At 39.8% G+C, this 22,348-nt stretch overlaps 1 protein-coding gene across 3 annotated transcripts; it reads left to right on the plus strand.

Annotated features, from left to right (window-relative positions):
• Positions 1-442: 442 nt before the first annotated feature.
• On the plus strand, positions 443-20,958 carry STIL (STIL centriolar assembly protein). Of its 3 annotated transcripts, none has more exons than XM_069788796.1 (16): positions 443-695; positions 1,810-1,917; positions 3,336-3,451; positions 3,562-3,749; positions 4,719-4,966; positions 5,770-5,853; positions 5,978-6,064; positions 7,722-7,869; positions 9,054-9,163; positions 9,998-10,112; positions 10,937-11,995; positions 13,359-13,524; positions 14,311-14,536; positions 16,487-16,679; positions 17,297-17,550; positions 19,434-20,958. In XM_069788796.1, exons 2-16 carry the CDS (start codon positions 1,826-1,828, stop codon positions 20,254-20,256), a joined length of 3,909 nt encoding a protein of 1,302 aa, XP_069644897.1. In that variant the 5' UTR covers positions 443-695; positions 1,810-1,825; the 3' UTR covers positions 20,257-20,958. The 3 variants fall into 3 exon arrangements, with proteins under 3 accessions (XP_069644897.1, XP_069644898.1, XP_069644899.1); XM_069788797.1 differs by having other exon boundaries at positions 16,490-16,679; XM_069788798.1 differs by lacking the exon at positions 443-695 and adding an exon at positions 2,005-2,054 and having other exon boundaries at positions 1,843-1,917.
• The last annotated feature ends 1,390 nt before the right edge of the window (positions 20,959-22,348 follow it).

Raw genomic sequence — 22,348 nt, forward strand, 5'->3', positions numbered from 1 at the left:
AGCGACCCTCCAGCAGGACCGGGGCGAGACGGTTGCGTCGGGTTTATTTTGAAATAAGCCGGTCCTTTCCCTCACGGCCCGGTCCGAGCGATGGCGGCGGCGGCGCCTTCGCGCTGCCATGGCAACCCCGCCGCGCCGCACTGCGCCTGCGCGGCCCTCCCCGCTGACCGTTTGTTAGCCCGCTGGTGTTTTTAAATCCCCTGCGCGCGCGCTGGCGGTTGGTTCCCCCGGGTACGCTTTGATTGGTCGAGCGAGCCGTTTCCCCCACCTGTGCGCCCATTGGGTCGGAGTAAGTAGCGGGGGGCGGGAGCGCGGCCGGTTTTGCCTTCTGATTGGCCGGCGGCTGGTGGCGGCGGGGAACGAGGGGTCGGTGGTGGGCTGAGGAAGGCGCCGGAGCGGGGCGGGAGGGGACGGGACGGGCCCGGTCTTGGTCCTGCCGCGGCGGTTCCTGGTGTCTCCCCGCAGGGAGTGCGGCGGTAGTTAGGCCTTGGGGAGGGGGTGTCACTGGCCGCTCCCCTCCTCCCTCAGGGGACGCTGGCAGGCCCCCTCCGCTGCCCGGCTGAGGGAGGGGCTGTTGCGGGCGGGCCCCGCTCCTGGGTTCTGCCCCACGCCGGCGCCCCGCGGCAGGGTGAAGAGGAGGGGGCAGAGCTGCGACCGCCCTGCGTGGACCCTGTTCTGCCCGGCCCGGATCTGAGGTACACGCTCCCGCCCTTGGAGGGTCCGCCGTACCCTTCCTCGCGAAGTTGGGGGGGGGGGGGGGGGGTGCGTCGTGTCCCCCCCCAGCCTGTCGGGGCACCCGCTGGGCCCGATGCCGCTGTGGGAGTGCGGCTCGGGTTATAGAGAGCTATGGGGGTGTGTTTCTGATCCGTGCTTGCCAAAAACTCGTGAAACAGTAGGGCTTTAAAAAAGCTTTCCCTTTTACAAGCCTAAATTTGGGACTTATTTTGATGGGCGCTTGGCTTTTAATGGGAATCAATTAACCGTCGCTGAAAACATGAGAGGTAGGCGAGTTGCTTAGGGGACCGCCTTAAAAACAGAGAAAGTTCTTTCCTGGGAACGTAAGGAAATGCAAAGAAAGCACCTTGGCGAAGTTTGACACTTCGAATAACTACGAAGGGAGTTCTTGTTAAAAAGTGTTGAGATATTTGCCGAATGATGTGGACTGTCAAATGTTTTGTATTTCACTTAATATACTCGGTTTAGGCAACTCTTAAAAAACGTAATTCTGCTTGTGTAAATATGTTTATGTGATTGGATACTAATTTCTTCAGGCCTCTTCGAAGGCTGAATGCAAATTTTGCACTATATTATTTCAGTTAAGCTAAGGCTTTACTTCAGAAGTCTTCAAAGCTTAAGTGGATTGAATGCTGACTTTAAAAAGTGACTAAAACAGGGCTTTTGGAAGCTGAGCCAATATTAAGTTTGCTAAATCAAGATTTTCTGTGTGCTGTGGGAGTGTCTAATGACTGATATCCTTTTCCTTTCCTACAATATATCCAGAGCAACTTTTTCTTGAGCTTTATCTGCAAACTTATATTTTGGCCTACACATCTTCCAAGATTACATGAAGGCACCGTCAGGTAGAAAATGAGAGTTTTGTGTTGACTTTGTAGTTCATATCCTTGGCAACTTCACAGGACAAAGTTTCTGCTTCATTGGCCTAGACTTGAAACAAAAAAAGTACTGACAGCTTATGTATCCTATTTGTTGTTTTTCTTACAGTGTTACTCCTTTGTTCCTTCTTATAAATGATGTTTGAAAGTACTAAGCTTAATCCATTCTCCTGTCTTATCTCTGTGATCTTCCTAGATTTGTTCCCAAAAGGATGGTCCCTTTCAGTTTCCCTCTGTCAAAGTGTGCACTTTGGGACCCAGTCCCTATGGGTGATGTCATTGGCTCACATATTACCTATTACAGGTATGAATAACCTTTTTTAAGTGGCTAAAGGTTAAAATAAATTAAGAATTATATGATTCAAAGCCTCATTTTATCTTCTGAGTCTAGTGTATGACAAGGCACAAAGGAAAAAGAAGCAACCGGTGTGTTTGTTATAAGTAAGTAGGGATTTTCAATGCAAAGACTTGAGAGTTTTCTTTTCTGTGGTGTAATGCAGTCAAGTGGGTTGGAGGTGCCTCAGTCTAAAGGAACTTACAATTTCTTTCAGTTTCCTTCCCATATGGAAAGGTGTAGAAGTAACTGCATATTTGTAGTTTTCTTTAACATGTTTTTCCTTGTCTCTAAATATTTACAGAGAAAAAAATATTTTTGACAAACTGGATACAGATAGGAGATTCAAGTAAAACTCAAACTAAGCATTTTGCTTGCTTCAGGAATCTGGATTAAATGCCAAAAGAATGCGTCTAGAGGCAAAGCTAAAGCACTTGTGAATTTCTAGGGCAGGGTATTCCAAACCTGACTTGTAAAACAAATGGAGAGTAAAAATTGATTCTTGTTACTTAAATGGGTATGTTACAAAGCTCGTACTGTAGTTATTAGACCAAGTATATGCATCACCACAGTATTCACGTAAACCAGTAGCTTCACTTTCAACTTTGACCTCTTTCCAAGTCAAAATTAGATAAGCTGTCTCAATCTAAAATAATGTTGATATATTTACTGTCCTAGATTCCAAACTTACTACCTTTTTTTTCACTAAATAGTGATTTTATAATTACCTAATCTTTGTCCATACTTGCATTCCTGTGTCATTGAGCCCAGTGTCCTGCTGCTTTAAGCATGCACACTAAGTATTGTGCTAAAATGAGAGAACACTGCATCAGAATCAGTTAAGCTTTTTGGCCTATTCTGCTCTTTAAACTTAGGAGACTTTTTAGAGGTTCTGTGTTTTGGTTTTAGTGTTTCTAACTTTATCCACCTTCTATTAAAATAATTCAATTGTGTTCATCTCTAGTTCTTGTGACAATGTTGCCCTTCAGATGAAAAAGCTTTTCCCTCTCCTTGTTGCTTATTCTCCAGAGAAAAAAGCTCTTCTCTCTCTTTCCCATTTATTCTCCATAGGAAAAACTGTTTCCCTCTGGTGCTGGTTTGCTGGACTAGTCAAGCCAAAATACTCTTGTTGAGATGATCATAGAGAGCATTCTTTGAAGCTGCTCCAGTTAAAATACATCTTGCTTGAATATGAATAGTTGGGGTGATGCACAGAACAGGAGCTAAAATTCTGACCTTTTTGTTGTTTAGGGCTTTGGGCTATTTCTGAGTATTTTCTTTTTAAAGGAAAGAAAAAAGAGTGGAAGCTATTGCGATACAATAAATACTTTTTTAAAAAGCATTAAAAATAATTTGGGTCTGAAACTTGCTTATTGTCTCTTTTTTAGAAACCCAAAGTTATCTATGGTGGAGAAAACCTTGCGACTTGCCTATCGCCATGCGAAGCAGAGTGAAAAGAAATTATTTTCCTGTTTTTTGCTTGGGACTCTTGCAGTAGATGAAGGTAACTTTAAACATCAGGTAGACAGACAGTATTGGTTGGTTGAGCAAGCTGTTATCAAGGAGCCTGAGTTGCTCTTGGACTCTAACTTTATTTATTCATTTATTGTAAAGATGGGGAAGGCATAACGCTAACAATAGACCGCTTTGATCCTGGTCGAGAAGTTGCTGGTGGATCGGGCAAAACTCCAACTGCATCTCTTCCTGGAGACTTTTTGATTCCATGTACAGTTAATGCCTGGGGACTTTCTTCAGACAGTATTATAGTGCACAGCGCTGAAGATATCAGCTTGGCTTTCAAGGTAGGCTGCTCTTGGCAACTTTTGAGTCTCTTAATAACTGTCTTCTAGGCTGGAGCCTAGACTATGCACAGGGCTTGATTTCAAACACAGCAAAGTTGTGGCTGAAGCAAGACTATTTAGCTGCTTATGTGAAATGAGCTGCTCGAGTGTCACTGAAAAGTGTATCGGAAACTATTAAAATCAGGTAGTCTTCACAGGTGTTTAAGGATCACACAGTCTTTAATCTTGGACTAAAATCTTGCTGTCTGACCAAAGGTTTTCAGCTGGTCTGACCACCAAAACCAGCAAGACGACAATGATTGCAGCAAACTTACTTAAACAAGAAAAAACAGCTTTTTCTTTCAAGTCTATCATGAATGACTTGCAGTATTTGTGCAATTGTTGATACAGTATTGCTAGGCAAATGACTTGCAAGAAAGCATGTAAAGTCTATGTATGTTAGTAGTTAGAGCTGAAATGTGTGCCTGTTGCTTCTGTGGTCTGCTGTAGACTTATAATCTAGTAAATACACCTTCTATTGCTGTAAATGTTTGCCTGTAGTTGTGTGTATTTCATAATACAAACAGTGCTTACTTCACATGTAAACTTTCTCATGATGATACATCCAGATGTTAAAATACAAATTTCTTGAATGCAAGTAAGAAAACTTTGACAGATCACCTTGAGCCTTCCAGTTGCCTGTTATTTTATTAATTTTTATACAATGTAAGTAACCTCAGGTTTTTTACCACATCATAAAACAATGCTAAGATATGCATAGCTTAATTTCAGCTGTATTTTATGTTATTCATTATATTCATTATAGCCATGAGTTTTGGAGACCTGGCTTAATGGCTTTTTATACAGTGCCTACTACAATAGTAGCTACGATGAATGAGTTGAGTTCCTAGTGTAATACAACTTGAATCATGGTAGTCATATGAAGACAATTTAGTGTATTTAACTCTCTTCTCTTTTCTCTACTTCCAGGGACTGCAGCACAGTCTGTGCAATAAAGAATCACTGGATCTTTCTAAACTGCTCAGTGTTAGAGCTCACATAATTTTCACAGAAAACCTGGATAATCTACATTTTAATTTTCACTGGGCTTCTATTACTGCAGCGAATATTTTGGAATACACCCCTGTGAAGTCTGTCCCAATTATTCCCACAGCTCTAGCAAGAAATTTGAACAGTCCTATGAATATTGCACAAGTTCAAGGAACTTATAAATGTGGGTGAGTAAAGGGTGATGCTAAAGCTATTGAAGTTGCCTGACAGTTTGTTGCATTTCCTAAAGCAGGTAGGTATGCGAGACCTCAACCAGTACTTTACTTTTTAGTAAAATAACTGGCATAAAAATAACATAACTTCTTGGACTTGGAAAAATTTAAAATGTTTTAAACAAGAAACAGGAAATGGGGTGGGGCAAAAACCTTAACTAGTTCAGTAGGAGTTCTTCTTGCTTTTGACTTCAGGTGAAGGATCTTCCTACTGGGGCAGGGACACACACCTCTAGTTAACATAATAAATATAAACAGCATTCAGCTTTTTAAACAATATCAGTGCTTGCCCTAGAATGAAAATCAGATGAATGTGAGCCAAAGCTTTTTCTGTTAATCATGCTTATAAGATGGTATTGGGGAATCGTCATTCTGACTGATAACTAATTTAGTAGGGTGAATAAGAATATATCAGGGAAATAATTTGAAGCAACTGAATGACATTTTATTTGGACAGACTTTGTGAATGCCTCTCTGAAAGTTACTCTTCAAATTTCACATGACTTGCCCTTCTGGATTTGTTGTGAATACCATAATACTAAGCACATTTTGTCCTTAATTCTTTGATATAAAGGGAATTGATGAAAAGCTGAGGAATTGCTGTAAGTGTGGAGGAAGAATGTGGGGTTTTGGGTTTTTTTTCCCCTGAACTTTTTTTCTTACAGTATTTTCCAAACTTGTATTTATCTCTTCAGGTTTTTTTTCTGAAAGACTGCCTTCCAAAATACTAAAAAACCCCAACTTCTGCTTTCTTTCAGCTACCTTACTATGGACCAGACACGAAAATTGCTTTTGCTGCTTGAGTCTGATCCCAAGGCTTATGCTCTGCCGTTAGTTGGAGTGTAAGTGTTTGGTTCTGTTTGTACAGATTAATACACATATCGATTTGAGATGTATTTGAGGGGTTACATAGTGGAAACTTGGTAATGGCACTGTCTCTAATTGGATATTTCTTCTTACTTCTAGTTGGCTGAGTGGAGTTACTCATATCTGTAGTCCTCAAGTCTGGGCCTGTTGCTTGCGATATTTATTCAGTTCTTCAATTCAAGAAAGGCAAGTCACTTTTATAGATAAAACATAGAAGCTATTGGCTGCCTAAAAATATATTCCACAGAAATGCATGGCAGCATGGGCTCTGTTCAAAGATATTTGAGGGAATTCTGTGATTTATATATTATATAGGAGGTAAGGCTGTCTGTTTTAATTGTTCTTTCTGGTTTTGACTTCTGCTTCACAAATCTTCTATGACCGAAGTGTTAGAAAGCTGGGCTGATACCTCAAAGACAGAAGAGGGTAAACATTAATATCATTAAGGTCACTGCATTTTAGTTTAAATAAGAAGCAGTAAGCAGGAAACAGTAGTTTAAACAGTGGTGGGGTTTTGGTTTTGAACTTTTCTCACGGGTGTTTTCTTTGATATAAGCCTTCTTCCCAGTTGTATCTGACCAACATACTGAAGCATATTGATTTGCAGCTAATACTGTCTTTTTATGACTTCCTGCTAAATATTCTGTTCTTATAGTTTATGCATTCTGACTTTTTTTTTTTCATTGTGGTGTTAGTAGATAATCATTCCTCATTCTCTACATCTTTTCACTTGTAATGTTTGCCAAGTTCTAATTATACGGAAGCTGGGAGGGAGTTCAGGTGTATATAGTTTAAAATTGGTCTTCAGGTAAATCAAACTTCAAAATATGCTGTATGCATAAGAATTTCTTCTGTTCAACCACACTTGCTTTTAAATTATGAAATAAAACCACATTTAGTGAACAGATGTGTCTGTAATTACAGAATAGACTTCTTTCCCTTAACAATTTAAATATGCTCAAATACAGATAAGAGCCCAATTAGATTATTAGATAAGCAAGTGAGATGCTTGACTCTCATTAACTTTCACTGATTCCATCTTGGAAGTGGATTAGGCAGATTTGATGAACCATGCAAACAGAATTAACCTCTGCTGACTAACCACTTCATCTGTGCATCATATATTTTTAACTCTTTAAGTTGTAAGTATAATTTTAAAGTTGTGTGTGAATGAGTTTTTCAAGCACCTTGTTCCTACTGTTTTCTCTATCACATATATTATTTAAAGAAAAAACAAACACCCCCTGCCCCCCCAAACAACTGTATTACAAGTGCTATAAAAAGAAAAATTGTTCTGAAAGTAGTACTACCTTTTTCTGGAAACGCACATTATTTTCATTATCCTTGCTCTTTTGTGTTAAATGTTGACTGTTGTTGCTGTAGAAAAAACTTCAGTACAATTTTTCTTCCAAAAAAAAAAAATCTGTTTGCCAATGAGCATTTTTGGCATGTTTAGGGATAACTGAAATGCTAAGTGTCTTTATAATGCTTCTTCAACTGAACTATTTAAAAAAAAAAAAAAAATCACAATATCATTTTTACAGATGTTTTCTTCTATGCTATGATTGAAGTCTTCCAGGAATTCATTTAAAGTACTAAGTGATCCTAAAGGTTTGAGCTAGAAAGTAGATGAATTATTCCCATTTCTCTACTTTGCTTAGATTCTTGCATGTGGCATCAGTCATAAGTCCATCTGCTTCATCTATAGCTCAGTACTACTCAAAATGCAGTGATTCACCAGTTTGCTAAACTGTGTGATAGTTTGCTCAGCATGTTGAGAAACTAAGGGCCTTCTTCCTGTTTCTTATGTTTTTTTTTAAGATGTGGGTTTTTTCTGTTTTAGGGTTTTTTCGGAATCTCAGAGTTTTCTTATTGTGCTTTATTCACTGACACACAAGGAACCAGAGTTTTATGAGTGCGTTCCATGCAGTGGACAGACTGAACTAGGGTTTCAGATCTTAACTTGCAATGAAACAGTACACCTCTTCAAAGTAAGTGGCTTGGTTTCCTACCGCATTATGGTACTTTAAAATTTGACTTCTAGTGTAAGTACTTAAAGAAGGGGTCACTATAATGTGACCCAAATGGAACTGCAGTGTTTGAAAATGGTGGAGCTCTATAAAGCTATCTTTTTACAGTGATTACTGTAAATTCAGTTTGTCTCTCAAATTGAGAGGTGACCTCCAAACAGCATTTAGACATAAAATCTGTCTTTTAAAATGTACTCTGCTGTGCTGGACTTGGTTAGTGCTCCTTCTTACTAGTGATCTTTTGGCTTTAGGAGCAGAGATTCTGATTTCCTATAGCATTTGTTAATGTGGTATGCTATGTGCAGGCTGGACACATCTGAGAACTGCTGTGGGTGATGCACGTTGGTGCTTTCTGGAGAGCAAAGCTAGGTATTAGTGCTTTGTTTGAAGTTGAATGCAAATAGGAATTCAGTAGCTACTAATCTGCAGATCTCTTGCTGCGCTACAGTAACAAGGCAAGAACAATTTTATCTTTGTGCAAAGTAACTCTTTGAAAGAATTTGATACAATGTCTGGGAGATAACTATTAAGGTTTGAGGAAATTCTAGGAAATATCAGTTTCTCACTTGATTTCCTAGGCTTGTACAGAACCTGAAGTAGAATTGTTAATCTGCTCAATAAATGCTCATATGCTCTGGCAGAGAAGCAACTAGTGTAATGTGTGTCCTGGGCTGTTTACTCTGTTCTCTGTGCGATTAAATTTCCCTGTTCAGGACTGCCTTCCATCTTTAGCCTAGGTACGTCTTAGCTCTCTGAAGACAACAAGCTTCTTAACAGAGGCTCACTTCTGTTGTCTCCAGGACTTGCACAGCTGTGGTGTGTGAAACAGTATAGGAACAGTTGCTGTTTCCTATAGTGGTGAAGGCTTGTGGAAGAGTATCTAAGCAGTTAGAGCAAGGAAGCATCTGCTCATGGCTATAATTAGGCCAGCTACTTTACAGAGTAGCAGGGGGAACAGTGTTAAACAGGAAGGGAAGTTGCCTGCCTCCTTGTAGTAGTGAAAGAATTGAGAATTGAAAGTAGAGGACAAGCAGCAAATAATCAGATATAAATGTCCCTAAAACTATTTCTCTGGGGGTAGTACCTCAGTGATTAAAAGTTGAAAGTTTCATGCTTCACAGTATTCACAATGAATTTCATTCCAGAATGTTGAACCTTCAGGCAAGAGCCCTATCCAGTTTGAGTTGAGTGCAGAAAACCAAAATGCAGAAACTGAGTTCTTCAGCAGAGTTTGCAAGAAACTTCCTATCAGAAGGTAAATCTTTGATATGTCATTTATACACAAAAACTAAATGTTTATTGGATGAGGTTTTTTGACCTCTGCTGTGGCAGCTGTCAGTTTAGCTGTGCATTCAGTGATCTTCTTGCATTAAAATCTGTGTATGTGCTTTTGTTTATTCCTAGAGTTAATATTCTTCAAGTAAGATGGTCAAGCTGACCATATTGCAAGAGAAACTACTCGTAGTTCTACTCTTGATACTCGTGGCTGTTGTTTATACAGTGGATGTTTCTAAAAAGGCTTACTTGCTGATGCAGCTTAGTTCACTGTATTAAGCTTTCTGTGAGATCTGTCCTTTGAGCAAATCTCTTAACTGAAATTTATTTAAGTTGGTAAAAATTCCTTTTTCCTTCCAACTTTTCAGAGCTGCGAGACCTGGATAGGTTGAAACTTAGGGATTTTTAAGAACCTGACTTATCCATCAAATTTTTATCTATGACTATAAAATGGCCTTTATTTTCCTTTAAACAATGTTACAATCTTTACTGTAGCACTCCTTATCTTCCTAATACAAATCAATGTTTTGCTGTTAGAATGTCACTTAAAAGGTGTATATGTCTGTGGGTGCGGGGAGGGAGGGTTAGTATCTTTTTGCCCAAAAGCATCATTTGCATTTTCACTGTTTGATCTTAAAACTGTTTGCTGTGTGAACTCCCTAGCTAACCACAGAGGAGATACATAGCAACTGATTCTTGAAAAAATGATGCTGATATTGCACTGTAGATGGCACAGTGAAAAATGTGAAGATTCATGTTATTGCTGCCAAATCTGACAAGCAAACATTTTTAGTTTGATTTATGTTGGTTTTAGTCCTTCCCAGGGCTGTTCACCCAGTAAGTTGTCAGCAAGCGATCACGACTCTGGTGTAGAAGATGAGGATTTATCCCCCAGGCCAATTCCGAGTCCTCACCCAGCAAGTCAACAGGTAACTAAGTAAATAACTGTTCTAGGCATCTCAGATGTGACACTTAGAGCAGCAAAACTCTTTGTAAGGGGACTGGAGAGTATAAAGCTACTGTCTCAAAGTGCTAGCAGGGGAAAACAGGACTGAAGAAATGGGCCAAGAGTCCCGACTCCTGCTCTAGTTAGCCTGTCTTTCTTTCCACTGTTATAGACACTTTAATTCCTGTATATGCTAGGATTTGGGAACAGAGATAGTAGGTTCTACTTTGGGAATCTTATTACCATTAAATGGAAGAGCCGTGGTGTCTGAGGCAAAGATAGAGGCAGCAAACTTTCTTGTGTATTCCTGGGTAAATGAAATTAAGATCTGCTGGTTTGTCTATTTTTACTGAAATGTATACAAATATAATGAAATAGCAGCCCTCATACAGCATAGGTCTAGAAGGATGTGACTGTTGTGGATTATAAAATGTGTTCTGTTGCACCTGTCTACGGGGTCTAGGAATAGTAAGAGGGAACATGTAGTCCACTTCTTGAAGGGGAAGGATCCATACTCTGAAATGCGCTATAGGATGACATGGAGCATTTATTTGGTAGAAATTACTATTATGCCGCATGAAAGCAATTTTGTCTTCTAAGAATGATCCTAGAGATCTTGCTGCTTTTTCTGTATCTGGATTCTTCAGTCTTTAGAAAACCATTCAATGTGTAGTTGGTTTGGAGCTGGTAGTGGTCATATATTGATTTTAAATTAAAACATTTTCTTTGATGAAATTTTGTATGTGAAGAGCTGAAAGACAGTATTTTAAAATTATCTTAAACTTGCTTGTGTAATTGTCGCTTCAGGTTACCAGGATCTTTCCTTCAGTTCCTGAACTGTCACTTGTTTTGGATGGGAGTTTCATAGAATCAGGACAATCATCTAAGCCTATGGGGACTTCAAATGCTAAAAGTCTACCCTCAGCACCACATCAGCCTATTAAAAAGAAATGGTGCTTGGGATCTACGTATTACCCCACACAGCACTCTGAAGACAAGCAAAACTTTTCTGCTAATATGGGAGACGCCTCTTTGAGGCAATTGCCAAACCATTTAAACCAGAAAATTCTGACTTCAAGGCCTTCCAGAGGAAAGCAAGCTCTACTACAGCAACAGTTGCACTGTAAGAAAGCTTGCCCTCCATCAAGAAAAAGTTCTGGATCATCTTCTTCTTCAACCCCTTGTAGTGGGCCTTCCCCAGATACATCTGTGCATCACCCCAGAAAGCCGTCAGAAAGACTTGTGTTAAATCCCGATGGAGTCGCACAGCAGGGAGAGCCTCCAAATAGAAGAACATCAATATCCTGTGCCAAGCAGCTTCCTGCTGTTAAGCAGCCAGTCCTCTACAACTCTGCTTTTTCACCACAGAGCTGCAGAAGACCACCAGAACTGCAGGTGCCAGTTCAAGTGCCACCTTGCTGTCCAGCCAGTGCATGCAACTGTCAGTTTCCTGCTTCTGTCCAATATAATCCAATAAACTCATGGCAAGGAATCGGTAGAATGAGCCCCAAACATGGAGCAGAAATCCAATCAGAGATGGCTCAACAGAATCCATGTACAGTGCTCCATCAAAATATCATTTGCCCAAATATTTGCTGCAATCCAGGGTATACCACAAGCAGCCCTATAAGCATGGGATATCACGGGAAAATGGGAAACTGTTCTCTCGACAATAGCTTATCGCCTGGAATAAGACTGCCTTCAAGTGCAAGCCCCTCTAGTCCGCAGTTTTGTGCAGCCCACTCACCGTGCCTGCACATGCTTGCTTCTAAAGCAGGATCAGATAATGGAATGATGGGATTATCTCCAGATGCATACAGGGTTCTTACAGAACAAGATAGACAACTCAAATTACTTCAAGCTCAGGTTTGTGGAAATGGCAGCTTTCTCCTCTGCCCTCTTAGTGATTATGCTTTGATAGTTCCCCTGCCAAAGGAATTAAATTAACTGTTGTCTATCCTTCTTGGAACAAGAGAGCCTGTCATACCAGCTGCAGTTTGGGGATGGAGTGGGGTCCTGATTACCTCTGCTAATTGCTGTCCCTTAAATGAAAACTATTTGACTCTTGCCTGATTAAATTTTGTGTTTATTTTTATTGTATTTCTATAACATGAAGGTTTTCCTTTTAGCAGGCTGTTCATAATGCAAACCAATATGCCTTCTGTATAAATACTTTCATATACGTATGCTTGTCTATGTAAAAAAAACTTACTGCATAGGCTATAGGCTTTGGAATTGTTCTAAGCATACAGGTGAAGCACAGAATGTTCTCATGTGTTGCTTTGCCCGCCTTCAAGCCTGCAGATTCCTGAGCTGTTGAGGCTGTTGCTTTGAAAATTTCAGTTGTCTGTTTGCAGCAGACTGGCAGGATTCATCAGGTGTTTGTTGCTGCACTGGAAATTTGGGCTTTGGTGGTCTTGCTAAATTCAGTTTTGATACCAGGTTAAGTTTCTTCAAAATAGCAGCCTCCTGAGTTAGCATGTGGGCCCTGTATTTTGCAGGGTATGATTTGGGGCCAAAGAGCAAGAGTTTAAATTTTGCTGCTGGTGATGAATGATAGGAGTAGGAAAGTTGCTCACAATACATATTTTTCCCGCTTAAACTAGAAAATTACACCTGAAATATGCTTTAGATATAGTTCCTGTATGTAAAATCAGGCTCTTAAAGCATGGGCTGTGCATGACAGAGGGAAACCTCTCCTTATTGCATAAATGCAGCCTTCACTGTTATGATATTTCTCCATGGAGCTGTGAACTAATTGGTGCACAGGGTGGATGCAAATACTAGAGTGAAGATTGCCTGGGCAACCTTAATTTTATCATTTAAGTGCTTAGTTTTGTAATTAATACAAAGTTGGTTTAGCATGGTGTAGGGACAGTTGGCATATAAATGCTTGGCTGGTAAGTCGGTAATAGGCTTTGTATGTGAATGAAAGGGGCAGAGAATACTTCCAACAAGTGTAGTGCAAATAGGCTTTACTCAGGTTGTCTTGGTGTAGTTCTGCCAGTATGCTTAAAACCTTTTCTTCTCTAGTTCTGCCAATATCAGAATTGATGTTTTGATTTATGCTGCATGCACTGCTGAGAACTGGAAGGTTATCAGACTTCTGTGGCAATGCGGCCTGGATCTGAATCCAGATCTTAGAGGGGCCTAATTCAGTAATTCACTTTTGCCTATTATACTTTTTTTTTTTATTGTACAAATTATAACCGTCTGATAATCGTTACAGATCCAACGCTTATTGGAAGCACAGGCTCATCAGGCTTGTTCCTCTGAACCAGCTGCAGCTGGCCATGCTCCGCAGCCTGAGAAGCAAGGGGACCTTGTTTCTATGGAAACACAGTCCTCACCAGGTTCCCCCATGAGGAAAAGTGTGAGCATTGCTGTGAGCACAGGTAACGCTTTATTCTTTAAAAATAGGCTGGCATTGCTTTTTCTGGATGTTTCTGTGATTTGTTTGGGCATGGGGGGAATGTTTTGCAGAAACGCTGAATGTACGCAAACATGCACCTAGATACAAAAAGACAGCTAAGTTCTGTAGGTGTTTTTGCAAGTTTAGGCTGGAGCTACTTTTGTCTTTGGGCTGCAATGGCAGTGATTGCCATCACTGGAAGAATTCTTTTTCCCATAGCTTTAGCAAGGTCTTCTATTTTAAATTGTGCCTTATTGAAAGAAAAAATCCAAATCTCTTTCTGAATTAATACACTGTTTTGAAAAGTAATAGCTTCTATCCCATCTGGTGTTCTATTAAATATATTAATGATGGTTTTTGGAAGGCATGCATTTACATGCATGGAGAGGAGACTGTATTAGCTTTGATTTTAGCAAGTTAGGCAGCTGTGTCTGTAAAGTTACATATTAATGGTTCCTGTTAATCCGTGGGAATATTAAATCCATGGAAATATTGTGATTAGTCTGGAAGAAAATTTTGAACTGGCTCAAGGTCAATGCATTAAAATGCTTTAATACAACTATTTATTTTCATCAAGTATACTTTGGAAGAAACTAGGACTTGAATGATGTTTTGGCAACTCTTAGCTGTTCTAAACACTAAATCACTTCTAAAATGGTGGAAAAAAACTGAATGTGATGAAATGATTCCTCTAGCTTTATGAAGCCAGAGGGTCTCAGAAGATAGTAATAACTTTCCTTAAACAGGTAAATCTCTCGTTCTCTTCTAGGTGCTAGCTTATTTTGGAATACAGCCTCAGAAAAACAAGATGACTCCATACCGCAAGGAAAAAAAGAGGATGGAGAGATTTCTAAGGAAGACATAAGCATTTCAATTAATGCTGAACAAGATGCAAGTAATACAAGTATTGCTTCTTCCTTAAAGGTGGTTGACATGCCCAGCTTTGTAGACAGTATTCATCTTGTGGAAGAAGGAACTAATCAGAACACTCTCCAGTAAGTAGCTAGAAATATCTTTTGTTCACATAAGAAGCTGAACTGCCTTTCATAAGTTACTACTTTCATAGTTATTTTCTTCAGGAATTATAAATGGTCACCTGACTTCAGTTGTTGTGTTCTTTCACTTCTTTGTTTTTTAATTATGCTTCAAATTGTACAGCTTACCAAAACACAGTTGCCTTTAGAGTCTGCATTTATCGGTCATGCACGTTTAGCTAGCCTACCTATCAGCAGCAGCTGATGGCAAAAGCCTTTAACTTGTAAAAGCATGTACAGTGCTGGCAGCATTCCCTTTCTTACCTTAAATCCTGAGGGGGAAAAGGGACACTGCTGTAGTCAGTTGTTTTTCTACAGTGGCTTTCCCCTGTCAGCAGCATTCAGAACCCTTTCAGTTCTGAGGGGCTTAGGATGAGGAGTTTATGATTATATGACTGTTCCCTGAATTTCTCTACCTTTTACATCTAATTGCTTTGTGTGTAGTGAATGCAGGTACCAACTTCACTGCTGTTTAATTATTTTTAAGCTCAGATTCTTTATAGTGCAGTGACTAATCTCAGACTAATTTGGGGAGCGATTTTAAAAATATTTTTAATTATCTATATGGATGTTGTTTTTACATAGGGAATAGCTCAACAGTTTAGCACTTTTAATGATCTAATATTCTCTAAGTATAAAAAGCCAAAGGAGGGGGAATACCCTTCCAGTTAAATTAGGTTTTTAAAATAATCATATTGGGAAAGAGATGATAATTAAGCTATAACATAAATATTCATAGTCCTTGATTAAAGTATTATCTGCAAACATATACTGCTACCATAAATGTTACTGATTCAAATCAGTTTTTTTGAATGCTGTATTTCAGAGAGATGCTGTTTTACGAATCTAAGTTGAAGAGAACCTTAAACCTGTAAAATAGCTGTATAAGTATCTTATAATAAGAATGTAGAGCACCACCCAGATTTCTTTGAGGAGGAGGGAAACATTTTTGGGAATGATGAATAATTGCTAGTGTAACAGTAACTGATAACCTACATTGACTATCTAGTATGTCACGTGATTTAAATCTTATCGCTTTCAACACAGGCAATTGATCAGTTGAGTTCTGAAATTCCCTTATCTTACAGTTGTCTTCTGAGGAGGAACAGGAAGGGGGAGGAGGGTCGCTTAGGGATCTCCTCGGGATGATAGTACTATTGATATGTCTGGTCTCAAACAGTTTATGCGATGCACATACCAGCTAGCTGAAGGGGATGCAGAGCATCGCATTGTAGCTCATTCTAGAACATTTACCCTTTTTATCTGGAAACTTCAGGATAGATCATGGTTCCCCTTTCACATCTGCTATCGAGAAGTATTTCAACTAGGTGTTTGTTATCAGCTCATGATACTCGGAGTGCATTGTGTATGTGTGTACTTGTAACAGTGTTGTTGAAGTTTTTAAAGCGTTTTTAAAATACAACAGGAATCTCATTATCAGTTACCTTGGGTAAAAATGGCTTTTTGAATAAGTCATGTTTCAGAACGTATGGAAGATACTTGCTCCTAAAGGCTTTTAAGTGTCCATAAAAATGCTGAAAACGTAAGACAAACTCCAGATTGTTAATAACTTTAATTTCATCTGCTTTAAGGTTAAGACATAGTCATTGAGTTTTGACTAGTCCAGAGAAGCCATTGCCATTTTCAAATCATCTTTTGAAAAACTAGTCAGGCTGATGTAGTTTCACACCGTGAGGTGTATTTCCTCAGTCCTCAAATGACTTTTGAAAGAAAATGACTGCAGAAAGGAGCAAAGCCTCAAGCAGTAGACAAACCAAGAAATGGTTAGGATCTGTTTCCAGTACTCGATTTTTCTCCTCTTGTGTTCATGAAAAGATAAGGTATGCATAGAAATACTTGTGTTTTTTCTGTTTCAAGGAAATATCTAGCTATCTCTCTGTTCTCTTTCAGAAGCGGAAACATTTCCCAAGCACTTGTTCACAGTTCATCCTTGGAAGAAAGTATTAGCGTGTCTTTACAGAAAGAGCCAACAGAGGGAGCCAGCAACCACTTGGTGGTAACAAGGGAGCCAAACTCGGAGCCACCTGCCTCGTTGCTGCCTCGGCATCCATCAGAGGATCAGAAGCTTTACCAGGACTTACTGGTAATTCATGTAAATTTGATATTCTGCCCTGAATGCAACAGTCAAAACAGCACACTGCTGAAGTTACGATGTGGTATTGGCATGAATGAAAACTGTGTGCAGTTTTCAAATTCACATGTTATGCTCTACCGAAAGGTTCCAAGTTTGTGGTTCTTCATTTTTTAAGGTTTAAGTGGTTATTCTGTACTTCACCCTTCCATGCATACATGGAGTACTGTCTAATAAATAATAATTTTTTAGTTCAAAGATAATGTCAGTTGATAACTTCCCAAATTAGCGCCCTTTATAATAGCACAGCATTTTACCTTCAAGTCCCTTAAAGGGCAGGTACATTAAATCTTGAAGAATATCAGTATGTGATGTGTTTAAATTCAGAGCAAACTCTTGCAGAAAGTTTGAAATGTAAGATATTCCAGTGTTTGACTACACTGCTGGGAGTTTACGTGACTGCACCTGAACTGAATCTGAATTTGGCTCCTTTGTCAGAATAAGCTGTTAACCCATCTAGTTGTATTTTAAGTTGCATAAGAATAAACCCGGATTTTGGGTTTTGACAACTGCTGCATGTCATGATGTTTTTGTCTATGTGGTCTGTCCCCTGCTCCCTTTTCCTACAGGGCCAAGTAAACCACCTCTTAAGGTCCTCAGAAGAGCAAGATCACTTGTCTGTAAAATCAGGATTTGTTAATGATGATGGTCCTAAGTATCAGGATATTGACAATAAAACAGAAATGCCTTCAGAGACTGACACGGGAGCGGTGGATAAAGAGAGTGTGATTAGTGCTACGCTCAAACAGCTGAAGAGTCTTGGAGTGACGATTGACTCGCCTGGCAAAATGAAGACAAATACACACAAAGTGGAGAATGCCAGGTAAAATACTAGTTGTTTTGAGTAGTAATTTGTAGATCCAACCAAAAATGAAGATTGGATCAGTGAGCAACAAGAAGGGACTGTGTTCATTGTCACTGGGGATTTGTTTGGCAACTTGATCCACATTTCCTGCAAAGATGAAACACTGGCTCATGCTATGGGTATTTCAGATAGGTTTAAGAGCTCTGCTAGCAAAACTCAGATTATTTAAATATAACACAAGTAGCTCTAGCTGTTAGAGCATCTGGTGATTCTTAAAGTATTGTGCATGCAGTAGCACACAGTTCCCTAGAATAATAACAAAGCTGCTTGAGTAATTTCAGTCCTTTGGGCTATGTCAAGGTATTCCAGAGAAACACTGGACTTGGGAGGCTGAATGTTAAGCAGCTATATATTTTCATCACTGTTTCTTAACCCTTGCCTTGCACTTCACCAGTATAAGTGACGTTGTTATCAAGGCTTTGATATACAATCAAAACTGATTCTGTCCTAATCATTTGTTATTGTGAGTGCTTTGACTTGAAACAGGGAGGGTGTGATGGCTGGGGAGGGAAACAGCCTTGATGAAACGGGAGAAGGAGCAGCAGTAATTTCTGAAGAAAGTGTTTGAGGCACGGGAATTTGCTTATGTAGCTGCTTAGGGATAGGCTGACTGCCTGGCACAGCTTTGCTTTCATCCTTATTGTCTTCTTGATACTAGTATATAACTGTTAGTAAACAAAAAAATCTAACCATCTCCTACTTAATCTTCTCTTTAGCTATGTATCAAAAGCTGTTTCCAGTCATACAATTTCTGAGCTCTTTTCTCTCCTTTTCACTTGAATTTCTTCAGGCATTTTTCTGGAATTTTTGGGCTACCTTCCTGGCTGGAGAGTCTGTCAGTGTTCTTTTAATGTCAATAATATGCTAATAATTGAACCCATAAGACAAAACTGGAATTCTTGGTGTTTTTTCTTCAAACCTGGGGAGCAGGGTGGCATTCTTCTTTCTGCCACTTTCATGACTGATATAAACAATTCTGAGAAAAGGTCTACCAATCAGTAGAGAAGGAAACAACAGTGCAACTCCATAGCATAATTTGTGGTTGTTCATCTGAGCCAGGAGTTTGCTCTCCTTAAGCAAACTTCAGGATGTGTGCTCAGTGGAATAGGAAGACTCTTAACTCTCAACACAAAGAGTTTGGGTTTATGAACTAGTATATGATGCATGTATTAAATGCACTGGTTTATAACCACTACCAGTGTACCAGAGCTTGTCCTTTCAGTCTTTAAACACCTAATGTATACAAGAAATTGGTGTACCAAACAACAGAACAAATGAATGTTTCCCTTACTGAAGGATGCCTTCAAAAACTAGAAACTTGCAGGCTTCTGGAAACAAATTCTGTAAAAATCCTGGAATTGGCATGCACTGGGAAGGAAGAGATGTTCTTGGTCTCTGTCATTGGGCTTGTATCTTCTGTCTAGATACAAATTTTGGGTTAGATGGCAGTATCTAGAGTCTCAGCATCAGGGACATAAAATGTCACATTTCACTGGTGAGAATAGACCAAGAGCTCAAACCTGCTTTAAAAACAAAACCAGCTCTGAAACCTGCTAGAGGCGGGTTCTTCTTGATACGAGGGTTGTGGTTAAGATGAAATCAGAAGGGAGTATCATCAATTCTCTAACACAGTGTTTGAATACTGTCAGTGTGAGTAGCTGGAGAGCTGCTTTTTAGTACGTGCAGAACATATGATCTCAGCGCTGAACAACCTGATTGAGCTGTGGTATTCAGAAAGAAGGAGAATTTAGTACAGCAAGCAAGGTGAAATTATGAGATTATATTGTAAAATGCATACTTTTCCTGTAATGCTAAACTAACTTTTTGATGCTTTATTTCAGCATCTTAGCGTGCATAAATCCTGAAGCAGTTGTTCCTGGACTAAATTATATGTCATTCGCCAATGTCAGCATGTGTGGCTTAACTCCTAATGTTGTTGATCTGAGCATGGAAGCGAACGCTATAGCACTCAAGTATCTCAGTGAAAATCAGTTATCTCGACTTTCTTTCAGTCGCTCAGGCCAAAATCCTCCTGTAGATTTCTCTTTCCAAGACATCTTGCATACAAATATGGACAAGAGCATGGTGGGTTTTAGCTTAATTTCACCAAACAATATGTCTTTTGCAACCAAGAAGTACATGAAGCGATATGGGCTGATACAGGGCAATGACAGTAGTGAAGATGAAGAGGAACTGCAGGTTCAAGATGGCAATTCTGGCACTGTCAAAAGCCTGCTGGACAAAAACTGTACCCCTGTGTTGGATGGCTTCAACCACCAGACTGAATTATCCAAAAGAACTGATGGAAGACTTCCAATTCATCTAAAGAGTCACAGCAGAGAGTTGACTACTAATGCCTCTCCACCAGAACTAAACAGCCCTGTATTAAGAAATATTACAAATGAAATTTTTCCTCCCAGAGCAGATCAAGCAGATGAAAACTCCGTTCAGATTTTAAAGGATTTAAAATCAAAACCCAAGTTGTTACCTGGGAGGGTTGAATTCACTGAACAACCTGGTAGGAAAGATGAAGGAGACGTTCAGGTCTTCCCTGGAAATCTGCATACTCCAGCCCTTGAAACATTAAACCAGTCAAACAGCATCAATTCTGTTGGCACCATTCTTGATGTGAAACAACTCAGGCAGTTGCCAAAGTTGTTCTGAACATCCCCTGAGATGGCTGGCAACCACTGTTACAAATCTGAGAGGGACACCTCAGTAAAAGACTATAGGAAACTAAGGATTAAATTGTCTTTGAAGAGGTCACTCTGTTGTAACAATGTAAAACTTGCAGAACTGAGGTTTTGGCCCAGGCTGGGGACAGCCACCTCTAAATGCCTGGTTTGAGTCGGTGCTGATCAGCATTGAAGTATGTGTGCACTTTGTTTACAGTTAGGCGTGATTTTAAAGTATCTAAAAGGTGAATCAACTTGAGCCTGAGATGTACTTTAAATACACTTTTGACAATGATGCTTATTTAAATGTTCTTCTGTTGACTTTTTTTAGAACACTGACATCTTTGTGCCAACTGTGAGCCATCGATACTGTGTGTGGCAGAGCAGGGGTAACAGAGCTAAAGCACTAATTTCTAGAAAGTTGCTGAAATGGTTGGATTACTGGGGAGAGGTTGTGTCTGGGGGGAAGGGAAGTATAACTGTGGCTTTCCTTTGCGTCAAATTATTTTGAATTCAGCCGAAATGGCACATGTAACTCTCTGTATCATGAAATCGTGGAAGGAAATTGGAAAAACTAGCACTTTTAAAACTTTTGTGATTTTTTTTTTTTCTGAATGAATGTTTTCTATTTATTTAAGAAGTACATATTGCTCATAAAGGTCAAAGGTTCCATTAAAAAAAATAATCTTCAGTTGTCTGATGTAGCCTTTATTTAAGACATATGCTACCTCCCAGCCATCGTTTAGAATGGCTAACTGGAAGGGTGTCACTTGCTACTGAACTCTTCAAGAATTCCAATAGTAGGTGGTGGGGTTAGCAAAACTAAATTATTTCCTTTGTTCTGTATTAACATACAAATATTCTGTCATCAAGTGCTACAGTCTATTAGTGAAGCAGCCCTTTTCCGTAACCCTGTGATGATAATATTCCACAAGTTGAAGAATTCAGTTATTTATTGTTTAACAATTCCATTTCTATTAAGACTTTTGACTTTTGTTCAATTTTCAGGTGTAGTAGGTGTTTTTTGTGGTTGCTATGTGGTGTCAGCTACATAGTAACCCGCTGGTGCTGGCAACCCCAGGTGCCCGGTGCTGCCTGTGGCAGCTCTGCCTGCGTTTGACAGTAGGTCGGAGGATATGGCTTGGCAAGCATGGCTGTGGTGTAGCGCACCTCTGTCCTGACCTCTTGGTCTTGGAAATGAGATACCAGCACTGGAAGCAGCAATTCATTCCCATTCCCACCGTTTCTGACGGGAGAACAGTGCTGAATTATGGTTGAGCCATCTGTTTTCTCACTGGCCAGAGCGCATCAATGTGCTTTAATCGGAGTTTGAGCAAACTTTGTTTTAATGATGGCATTGTCCCAACAGAAGTTCAGCCTATGGTGCTGACCTTGTCTTTCCTGCTCTAAGAGTGCTAAACTAGAGATTAAAACACCCCACACTGAAGTCCCAGGCCCTTCTCATTCAAATCTAAAGGACTGCACTGTTAGTGCCCACTCAAACATACCATGAACTAACTGCTAATTAACTTATTACAAGGACACGGGAGTCTTTTCCAGCATCTACCACCCTTGTGGGCCTTTGTGGATTAAGAATGGGGGTGAGATAAGCCATTTGCTATTTCAGAGCCAGTACGGAGAGAGGAAGGCAGCAGCTCCCTTCAAGCCGTGTCAGAATTTCTCCTCTCACGCAGCCTCTTCCATCAACAAGAATATTTGCTTCCTTTCAGGAAAGGTGCTACTTTGCTGTGCTGAAAAATAAAACCTTTCTCAGTCTCCAAATCTCCCCTGGATCAGGCACAAGCTTATTATCTGGCAGCACGTTTTCTGCTGAATCAGTCAAAAAATAGTTAATGTTTTTGAACATTCCAGTGAGATGAATGAGGCAATTCATACCTCTGAGCTATTGTTGTAGGGTTTTGTTCTTTGTTTCCTATTGTAAAATGTCTGGAAACACAGGAAGATGACAGTTGTATTGGTTAATATTTTGAAGACTTTCTTCAAATGCTGAAGGGCTAGAAACAATTTGAAAACAAAAGCCAAACTACTTGCACACAGCTCAGGACAAGGGTGTGGTGTTT

This window comes from Haliaeetus albicilla, chromosome 8, assembly GCF_947461875.1.
Source record: "Haliaeetus albicilla chromosome 8, bHalAlb1.1, whole genome shotgun sequence".
Taxonomy (NCBI): Eukaryota; Metazoa; Chordata; class Aves; order Accipitriformes; family Accipitridae; genus Haliaeetus; species Haliaeetus albicilla.

Coding starts and splice junctions, on each gene's coding strand:
- STIL (XM_069788796.1), top strand. CDS start 1,826: ATGGTCCCTTTCAGTTTCCCTCTGTCAAAGTGTGCACTTTGGGACCCA. Junction 4,967..5,769: donor CAAGGAACTTATAAATGTGG/GTGAGTAAAGGG, acceptor GCTTTCTTTCAG/CTACCTTACTATGGACCAGA. Junction 16,680..17,296: donor AGCTTTACCAGGACTTACTG/GTAATTCATGTA, acceptor CTTTTCCTACAG/GGCCAAGTAAACCACCTCTT.